Here is an 11029-nt window from a genome sequence, read left to right on the forward strand (position 1 = left end):
CTGATCCAGGAACATGTCTTGGCAAAATCACGGCGACCAGGAACCTCACAACTCAAGCTATAGACTTTATATTTTTTTATACTCTTTTACTGTAGATGTTTTTACATTTTATGATGAATGTATGATTTTAGTACGAAAGTTATTGAGGAATCATGATGTTCATAAAAAACATTTTTTTTTTGTGTATACTACTACTACTTCTACTACAACTAATAATAATATAAACAATCCTGTATAGAAGATCAATTTGCTTAAGCAAAATGGTTTATAATAACAGCTTTTTTGTCAACAAAATGCAGTGAGATTTACTGTAACTACAACAAATGCAATAATAACAATAATAATATTAATAATAATAGAATTATTTTTTCAAAGAAGCAAAGTTCTTTATGCATGTGCATAGAAAAGGATTAAATCGTAAAAGGACAATTGAAAAGGTGCTAACCCCACAATTTCTAGTAAAACAAAAATAAATAAAATCACTGAACATTTATGCTTTGAAACTCACCTTAAAAGTTTCACAACATAGACTACTACTGTAAGTACTGTACATTTTTGTTAGTTTTAAACTTAAGTGAAATTATTTTCAGTGTTAATCAACAGTTCATATATCTTAGGGAGTTAAAGAATGTTCCTGGTTCAAACTAATTACGGACATTATCGTTACTAGACTTTTACATGCCGTATAATATGCATCAACACCTAATGCACGTCGGTGGACAGATCGCAGTCAGTTTGCGCAAAACTCTCAAATTATCAAAGAACCCACACACATTCCCGGTGAGAACACTTTTTAATACAAGATTCAAACATACAGTGTTTGGTGCCATAAATTAACCAACGCTGTGTAACATGAAAGAGAATGAATAGTGTTTTTCGTCATTACGTTGGCGTTGTATTCTTTACTAGGTTGCACTTCTTCACCGCAACTGACCTCTAAGGCGTCTCGCTCAACACATTGTCATTTCTAATACCTGGACCCAAGGTCGACCTCAGCACCTTTATAAACACATTGCTTAAATGTTCAATCTTTTGTCAACTCGGCTTGTCTTTGCAATACAGGTTGCACACTTTGTAACATTGTTAAAACTCAGACAAAATGTTAAAAACAAACATAAAAAATGAAAAGAAAAACTCACACACACACACACACACACACAAACATACTGACCGTTTCCCCCACTTGTGCCATTTCCGGTTTTAAGGATTAGTTATTATTCATACAGAAAGTATAATCAAATTGTTTTGTGAAGGCTAAAAATATATTTAAGGCTGACTGAATGAACAAATAGAATAAAAAAAATAGTATTGTAAAATAGATAAAACTTTTGTTTGTGAAATTAACCATATAGATTGAATACATGTACACAGACTTACAACACTGAGCTTTATCTCTATAAGAAAAAAATAAAATAAAAGGGACGGAGGGGAAACTATCATATTTTTACTTATTCATCATTGCTTTTATTCAAAACTGTAAGAAAAAAAAATGAAAAAGACAACATGAACTTAAGCAGCAGACTTAACGGTAGCAAACGACAGCCATTTTGTAATCTGCATCTTTGGTTTTTCCACCTAAAATATTCATTCAGTGTTGTGCTAATGAGAAAGCAGTAGCTTTTCTGCGACAAAATCATTGCTACATAAATGTATAAATAACGTATTATAACAACGAAACAAAATAATCCATTAGAAAAGGCCACAAAAAAGACAATAAGCATTTCGTTGCTGATTTTGCTGTACACTGCAAAAAAAAAAAAAAAAAAAAGTGTTCTTGTAAAAACATTTACTTGAGAAGCAAAATAGTGTATGCGTTTTTCTTACCCCATTGGCAAACTGCAATTGTTTTTGCTTTAATTTCTTGTATAAATCTACCAGATTCAGTCAGATTCAGGGTTAAAGCAAATACACAACTTTGCTTCTTTGACAAATTGCTAAATAATTTTCAGTATTTTTTCAATGCCGTACCATGATGAAGTGAATTGTGCAATGTTTTTGTACCTCAATCCTACTGCACCTTTTCCTGCACCATTTCCATCTTCAACCTGCTGGTACGTACAAATGAAACATCAAATCAAACCTCCATGGATTTTGGTTTACTGATAAATCTATAAAGGATAAATGGAAGCATTAAAATACAAGTTACGATCACACCCACAAATACATCCATACATAACCTCCTACGTGGCAAAACAATTCTGGGGTTGTGAGACTTGAGGAGGTACTGCGTCACACAGATCTTGCACACTACTCATACTGACCAGCCGTGACTATGCCACACCTTTATTATTGCAAATGTCACTTTTGAATTCTAAACCTAAAAACAAATGAGTGTAAAACACAAATCAGAAAAAAAAGTATACTATTACATAGGACATTTTTCCCGACAACACAGTCCACCATTTCTATTTTGTAAGCTTAAAGCAAACTTAAAGAAAACCACCTAAGAAAAAGACCCATGAGGAAAAGCTATATAATGAATCAATTACCAAGACTAAAGTTTTACAAATTGCAATACACTATATATTTGTTTTTAATAAACAATTTGAGGCTGTATCAAAAACTTTGTAAAAAATTAGATTGTGATTTTATCAATCTTTTTTTTTTTTTCCATTTATTTTTTTTCTAGTTTTCTGATGATTTTGTAAATAAAAACCAGTTCACTCCTTCTATTCCAGGTCTTGCTCAAGGATTTTTTTTTTTTATTACCATTACTATATATAAAAAATAATCACTCCTCATCTAAAACAAAAAGTAATATTTTTTTCCTCATTTCTTTTTTTGTTTGTTTGTTTTAGTTTTTTTTTAAATATCTGATTTACACACGTTTGGACTATACAGTTATATCCACAGGCAGAATATTATGTACAGAAGACACTTGCTGCGATACCACCAAGGCAAAATATGGCATTCAACTGCAAATATATGTATAATTATGACATGACATTTAATAAACAATACCGTTGTGTAGAGGATGGGTCACCATTATCAAAATCTTCAGTCTTTATTTTGAATTATTTAGAGTGGATCCAAGGCATATACTCCATAATCATCACTGAAATATATATATATATATATATATATATATATATATATAAAAACATAACATAAAAATAAAAGAAAAAGCAAGAAACAAAGAAACTACAAATCATCTGAAACCCGAGCTTGTTCTAATTTAAATCAAGTCTTTGAAATTGAGAAATCCGTCTCAATGACTGTCAGTAGCTTGAGTCTAACTGGTGAAACATTATATTGGTGGTTTTGACTTGAGGGTGCTGAACATGGTTCCTGCTGTCTTATGAGAGAATTAAGGATGCGAAGACCCCGTCAACCTGTACAACCAATTAAATCACAAGATCTCTTCATGGCCTATGGGAAATATGATTAAGTGAGATCAATAACAGGCTCCGGCCTGTCAGGTCAAAGGCAGAATCTGCATAGACGACTCACTCATGAGATTACCGCCTCCAAAAGTTTCACATGGCTGGCAAGAAACTATATAGCACAGATCTCAAGTCAGAACACACACTGTGACATGTTCACTCAGTGATTTAATATGTTTTTAGCATTTTTGAGGGGTGGAAAATAGTGTTTATCGCAGTGTAATAATTAAAAAAAGTAAAAATATATAATAATTAAAGATGATCGAGCATAACTTTCAAATATACAGTTGATTAAACAAATATTTCATTTTGGCTACCTGTTCTTGTAGTGATTTAACTAGACATGTGAAGAACAATAAAAACAGTTTAATTTTGTGTTAAAAGGCAAAACCATAATGCATCGACATCCCACGGAACTGTCTGCATGGCTGTCCAAGTCCCTCAAGGCCATTCTTTTTTTCCCCTTCTGTTATTGAATTTCTCTATGAAACCTTTTGCACCGGCAGTCAGCTTTATTGTCCACTTACATTATTCAAGATTAACGAAGATAGAAAGAGTGCTGTTAGGCAAGGAGTTTTGATTCTGAGTAAGAAAAATGTGAAACAAAAAACAAAGAAAATCAAAATCAAAATCAAAACAAAACCAATAATTAGTCAAAAAAGCCCATCTAGACACAAAAGTGCCAGGACTGGAGGGTACATCCCCAACAGTTTAGCAATAACCAGAGTAGTCAGAGGCTGAGGTTGTTTTCGCTGTCCTTTGCAGACTATCCACTTTCCCCACCCTCCCACATCTCCTTAAGAGTCCAGTTTAACAAAATCATCCCATCACATTCAAACCTCAAACCCCAATTTGCAGCACCCCCCTTCTAAAAATCCCATAATGCAAAGAAACAACACACTGGTGTGGAACTACAAAAGTCCCACATCCTCCTGCTCCGGAGGTTTCGGCAAACATTAGGGTGGCACGTAAGGGGGTGGAGATCTGTACGGGGTCATGTTCTTGGGGCGGGATCCTTTCCCCTCCATTGGCGTAGAGAAGGGTGGTGGTGGCTGGTAGGGAGGGGCATTGGGATCCTCATCGTGTAGAGGTGTGTACTCTCCCAAAAGGTCCTGGTTCAGAGGTGTTGTCTCTGGACTAGCCATGTTGGGATACTCTGGTGGAGGAAGCGGAGGCTTTTCCTCTTGAAGGATAAGGGGCATGCTGGAAGATGGGGGCGGCTTAGAGTCATCAAGCTCATCCGCAAAAATAATGGGCACTCCTTTCTTGATGAAAGTTGCTTGGTCTTCGATGGTCAGCTTGCCCTTGCGCTTCTTGCGATAGCAAATCATGGCAATGATTCCCGCTATCAGCAAAATTGCTGCAACCACCACTGCCGGTATGACGGTGTGAAGATACACATCATCATTGCTCTGTCTTCCAGCGCCCACAGCGGGAGTAACCGGAGAGATGGTCGGATCTGGGATCTCACCTAACGGGACAAACATGTAGTTGCGACAGCTTGCTGTGCCTCTGACAGTGATATTTAAGGCCTTGAAATCTGGTTCCATAACATGCTTGAATTGTGGTGAGGGTCTACCCTCATTATTAGAGATTCTTCTGGTCAGCTGCTGTATTTGCTCTTTTGGGCAGGGGTTTTGCTGAAGGCTGTTGTTGGTCCATTCCACTATGATAGAGCCCTTCATGATGTTCTTCAGTGTAACGGTGCTACTGTTGCGATCACCGAAAGACTGGGCCAGTTTCTTGACGAGAAGGATCTTCTTGTGAATGTCACTGGTGACTGTACGTGCATCCCCTTCGAACACAGCAGTAAACAACACCGGTGACTTAACACTGTTTCCCCATCGATTGACACGGACCTCAAAGGCATCTATTGCATAGAGACCTCCTTTGTCAGTTGCCTGCATGAAATACTCATGTTTTCCTTCATGCTCCTGGTCTGGTAATCCATAGAGCAACTGGCTTGTGCTATTAAACTGTATCCAGGAATCATCTCCAACCACATCATTGCCCTTGCGCAAGGTGAGTCTCAACTTATCAGTAGTTCCATCCTCTTTGTCGAAAAACGTATCAGATGGAACCTTCACCTCAAAGTAGGTGCCAACGTAGGCATTCACCTGGTCAATTGGGTTTCGCAGCTGGGGTTTTATATTGCTTTCAATTAGGATAACGGGGGGTGTTGTGCGCCTTGGTGGCTTGGTTGTGGTGGTCTTGGGTTCTCTTGGTATCGGAGTTGTCTTGGGCTTCTTTCCAGGTTTTTTTGTTGGTTTCCTGGTTGTGGGTGTTGTTGGGGTGACAGAGGGCCCAACATACACAGGCCTGGTCATGGTGGGCTGGATGGCGATTGTGCTGGTGGAGTCTATTACTCGTGTTGGCTGAGGGGGGCCTAAGGTTGGAGTGTAGGCAATGGGATCTCGGTTTCGAATGGTAGGTTTTACAGGAAGTGGCACAGGACCACGAACAGGTGGGGCAGAACTGTCTGAGGTAGGAGCAATAGAAGGAGAAGTCGGTGTAGGAACGATACGGATGGGGGGCTCAGGGTAAGTTGTTGGGGGGAGTAATGAGGGAATGGGAGTGGGGGTGTTGTTGAGCTGCCTTCGCACCCTTTTAGGTACATGGGGCTTTTTGTTAGCGATATGCCACCCAACGACCGGATATCCCAACTGTGCGGACATGGTTCCCTCTTTTGCTGGAACCTGAACACTACTGATATCAGGAATGCTGCTTTGATCCAGACTGCAGCCAAGTTTCCAGGACAAAAGGGCTCCGTTTTCAACCACCTTCTTGGCATTTCCCGGTCCTGCCATGAAAGCAGACATGTCAAACAAACGGTTGTTGACCACAGGCAAAATCTTCATGTGCTGAAGCCCCATGCCAGAAAACTTCTTCATGTTAGCAAGTAGTTCCACCCTCTGCTTCGAGCACATCTTTGTGAGGTCAGCATCCAAAATGACGGTAAGGACAGTAACAGGCTCCTCATTGCCACAGATGAAAGGTTGGACATCATTGCTGGCTGACTGTTGACTTGCAAGCTGAAAAGGGTCAGTATCAGCATGCTCCTCTGGGTGCACCTCAATGGAGAACACATCTGGGCTTTGGGAGACTTGGCTCTCATTGGAAAAAGAAACAGATATGTAGTGAACGCCCTTGTCTGTCTCTAGAGGAAGGCCTTGAAGTGTGCCACTCTCTGCATCCCAATGCAACCATGCTGGGAGCACATCCTTGCTTGCTTCTGTGATCTGTAAAACAGGAGGAGAAATAACGATTACCGCAACTGAATGACTTGCATCTGAAATGTAACAAGACAAATGAGCTTACAGTGATGCCAGATATGCACTGCCAAGTCAAACACTTTTGAAAAGCTGAAAGTAAATCCCACTTTATAATGTGACTAATATCCAAATCACATGAATCAAAGCTGTCTTTGACACATCATTTTTAGTTTTTGTATTCAGTCTTTCCTGGTTGTGAGCAAAAAGTCAGTATCTTGAAATTCAGTAAGACAGGAGGAGTAAAGACTATAATGAACGAGTGCTCACAGAGTGGCATAGAGCTCCCTGCGGCATGAGATACTCCACCAGCTGGAGAGCCGTTCAATGAGCGCTCAGTCAAAAATAACCAATAATGAATCAATGGCATTGAGATGATCCATTAACACAAACAAGCCTCTTTGCAAATACAATTTTTGATTGTTAATAAATCCTGGTTCATACATTATGTAGAGCCAGTACTCATGGGTTGGGTCATTAAAACTCAAACTAGTGCACAGCAGTCACTAAGGAAGTGAGGGCATCAGCAGCTGGGTTTTTTATTTCAATTGACAGCCTTCAAAGCTTTAGACACAAAAATGCACCAGCACCACACCCCCCTCTGCCTTTCGCAATCTTGCTTTTGAATGTTCCCATCAACCAGTCAGAGCATGTGTGCGAGTTTGATTGTGAACCTATTTGATCGCTTAGAGAGACATAAATAATTCAGGTGGGAGTCTAATTATAGGCTGATCTATAGTCTTGTTGATTGATAGTGTGTTTGAAACATCAACAGTGCTTCACTTCAAATGGTACGTGGCTTGCACAGAACAGTGGTATTTTAACGGATGCAAAATTACAATTCTGTTATCATTTACACAGCCGGAGCTCTCAAATTTAATTTTCTTCCACATATATTTAAACATGGCACCATCAGAGGCCATAACCTGTAAAGTGAAATGACAGTTCGGTTACTTCCTCACACTAAGCTATAAAATAGCTTAGTATATAAAAAGCTGCAATGTAACATGGTCTACTTTTACGGTGCTGTTTTCCTGTCCTGATGTCCATCTCAATTCATTCATACTGTATGGAAAAGTGCAACATGAACATTCTGCTAAACACAGGGTTCCCACTCTTTCATGAACACCAGATTCAAGGACTTTCAAGGACTTTTTAAAGCACCATTTATTTTATATCAAGCACCTATCAAATTCACACCCCAGCATATGTAGTGTCATGAAAGACCTTACATTACTTAATATTTCACCACTTACACTTAACATTTACATAATTTCAGAGTAATAATGTTTTGAATGTCTAGGTTTCATAAATTTAGACCGTTTTGAGCAGTCATGTTCAAAGGAATTTAATGAAATCCACTGAAGTCAGTACTAGCAATATTCAAATTAAATTTCTAAAATATTGATAAAATATGCATCAAACTGATTTTTGCTTGCGTTTTTATGTGGATGGAGATTTTTTTTAAAACGGAAGAAGGAAAAACTCAGGACATGTCTTTTTTAGTTAAAATAAGGCCAAGTAAATAGTAAATAATAAAATAAGAACAAATAAATTAATGACAATCAATAGCACAAACAAAAATTATACGCTAAAAATGAAACTAAATCCACCAGCAGGTGGCGGTAAGTCACTGATTTTATCACTGAATCATTCATTCAATTGATCCGTTTGAACAGCTGATTCATTCAGGAGTGAAATCTTTATGTATGGGTAATCATGAATCACTGACTCACTAGATCTATTTTCATTGATGCAATATATACAATAAGACAATAAGAACGTTTGTGGGAGCGTGACACACACATTGCGGGAGTGGGCGGTAATGGGCAGAAATTCAGCGGGAGCGGAATTAAGAAAACTGTCCCGCTCAGGTCTCTAGGCTGCGCGTCAACACACACGTTTTTTTTTTTTTTTGCGCTCCCCCATCTCCACCCCCAATCATTAGTGCCGCTTGTTCGGTCTTTGACAGAACATATAGGACAATTTTTTAAATAGCGCCATAAACAAAATTTATTTCAAATTTAATTCAAGCACTTTCAAGGACCTATGTTTGTTTTCAAGTACTTTCCAGGCCTTGAATCCATATGTCTGAAATTCAAGTACTTTCATGTACTTTCAAGAAGCGTGGGAACCCTGTAAACATCTCTTTTTGTGCTCCACAAATGAAAGAATGTCAAACCAATCTGGAATGACATTAGAGTGTAAAAGAAATGGGAAAGTTTTTATATTTTGGGGTGAATTATTCCTTTAAAACACAGAAATGGGCCACATCTATCAATTACAGAAAGTGTCAAATAGGCATGGGCTCTAAAATGTGTTATTTTTAAATGACTGGGTAAAAAAAAAAAAAAAAAAAAGTTTTCTGCTGAACACAATATATTTTGTTTTTGAGCAACATACAGAATATTAGGAACAGTAGAATGTTTATTTTTCTTTAATTTGTTTCCTAAAAAGAAGAAAAATAAAGACTGACATCTTTATTTAACCTAAATCTGTAATTACAGTTATTTAAATTTAGTTATATAATTCATATACATATCATTTATATCATTTCATATCGTTTAGTTATATAATTTCATATACATGATTCTCTATATAACCCAATTTGAAGCAAAAACAATGTTCTGACTAGCTTTGTGAAATTATACTACATGCCTGAACGTGGCGTTTACAGACTTCATATTTTGACATAAATTACATTTTGGAAAACGATTGCATTGCAACGCGGTTTGTGCAAGTCCAGAACAGAGACGAGTTGCTTGCAACAAGACAAAAAGCGGCCGGTTGCCGATCGCGTAAATTCCAGGGGAAGCTCCTTAAGTTCGGCCATCCTACACACGTGACTGACCCCTCGCTCGCACCAACAGGAGGAGGAGGGTCGTGTTACTCTTTACACTTCACTCAACCTGAGAGATTCCTACACTTTCAGTCTTTGAGGAGACATGAAAAACAGCGCATACCGCAGGAATGGTATAACGGAAAATATTAGCAGTTTTGAAACCGTGAAATTTTCAAATCGCGGTATATTTTGAAACCTGTAATCGGCCCATGCCTAGTGTCAAACTACGATCAATTCTGGAATCATCCTTCAATTAGAGAATTGATTCTGCACTGCCACTGAATTTATATTTACGTTTCGCCTCATTATCTGTAAAAAACACAGCTAATAGATATACAGCATTGGCAAAAATTACCTTACATATTCTGTTTATAGTCATACTGAAACCATCCCTGCAATGAAACATATGGCACAGATGGCATGTGTCTACATTCTGTTGCCTCTTCAGACCTTGCTTTAGAACAAAACGGAAGGTTAAGGCAAGTCTTCAATGCTGCCTTCTGAAACTAGAGCATCAGTGGCAAAATGCACACGCACACACACATACACACAGCCACACACATATGCTGACATTCAGGGAACCACATAGTTTCCATAGTGATGATTCATGCAACCCACACTAAAAACAGTATAACTTCTGCCAAAGGCATGTTTCTCTTGACTTAAGTGAAGAAAGCAAGGAAAGACAGAAACGAGTGCAGAGAGAATGTCAACAACAAGAATATTAGCGAGTTGTTTTTTCTTTCATATTTCAGTTGCTGCGGCAAGCCTGTCGGGATGCTTCTGAATGGCACATGTAGAAAACCTGATTCCACTCCCCCGCAAAAAAAATCCTTCCCCATATCCCACAGTCACGAAACCAAGGGACCAACTAGGAACTAGTGCTGTGTTCAATACATCGATACGACGATGTATCATCAAAGAGATTTGACGATACGAGTATTGTGGCATGTGTAGCAGTGGACCGCGCTTAATTTGAAATGAATACAAGAACAACGTTTAAAATTGAGTAGTAAAGTGTGAGGTTTCTAAAAATAATGAATAGAGCATAATATATAGGCTGCAAAAGGGTTTAATATGGCTGCAGAGGAACACAACCAGGGTTGCCGGATATAAAGAGACGTAATCCCCGAAACAGAGCTTCCCACTTGCGCGATACGGAAATTAGGGGTGCTCCGATCAGGATTTTTGAGGCCGATCACCGAACACCGATCACAGAAAGCAGTATCTGCCGATACCGATCACCAATACCGATCTTTTTAAAGCCTTCTTTTTATAATTTATACCTACTTATACTGATACTCCAATCAGGATTTTTTAGACATTTATTCAGGACCTGAATTTAATTTTTGAAAATGGGGGGAATTCCCCTCTTAGAAGACTCTTGTGAGAGGGGAAGCAGCTTTCACAGAAGAGTCCGCTACTGATCCGTGGCTGTTTACCACAAACACAACATTTATCCATTATTTTGATTTCAAATCCAAACATTGTCACTGAAAATGCTTTTTCAGCATTGCAATTCTTTTTTTTCACAG

The 11029-nt window shown here is 38.3% G+C and overlaps 1 protein-coding gene across 5 annotated transcripts in view; it reads right to left on the reverse strand.

Annotated features, from left to right (window-relative positions):
• Positions 1–780: 780 nt before the first annotated feature.
• Positions 781–11029, reverse strand: part of LOC107691879 (dystroglycan-like) — a 55493-nt gene continuing 45244 nt past the window's right edge. For 3 of the 5 annotated variants that reach the window (XM_016490707.1, XM_016490708.1, XM_016490706.1), the window contains one exon: positions 2824–6622. In XM_016490707.1, the coding sequence (XP_016346193.1) occupies positions 4340–6622 (2283 nt within the window). In that variant the 3' untranslated portion in view covers positions 2824–4339. Of the gene's footprint in view, positions 1745–1810; positions 2318–2823; positions 6623–11029 lie in introns of those variants that run through there. The other 2 variants (XR_001634587.1, XR_001634586.1) reach the window with 2 other exon arrangements.

Source organism: Sinocyclocheilus anshuiensis, unplaced genomic scaffold (assembly GCF_001515605.1).
Source record: "Sinocyclocheilus anshuiensis isolate Anshui unplaced genomic scaffold, SAMN03320099.WGS_v1.1 scaffold510, whole genome shotgun sequence".
NCBI classification, from domain to species: Eukaryota; Metazoa; Chordata; class Actinopteri; order Cypriniformes; family Cyprinidae; genus Sinocyclocheilus; species Sinocyclocheilus anshuiensis.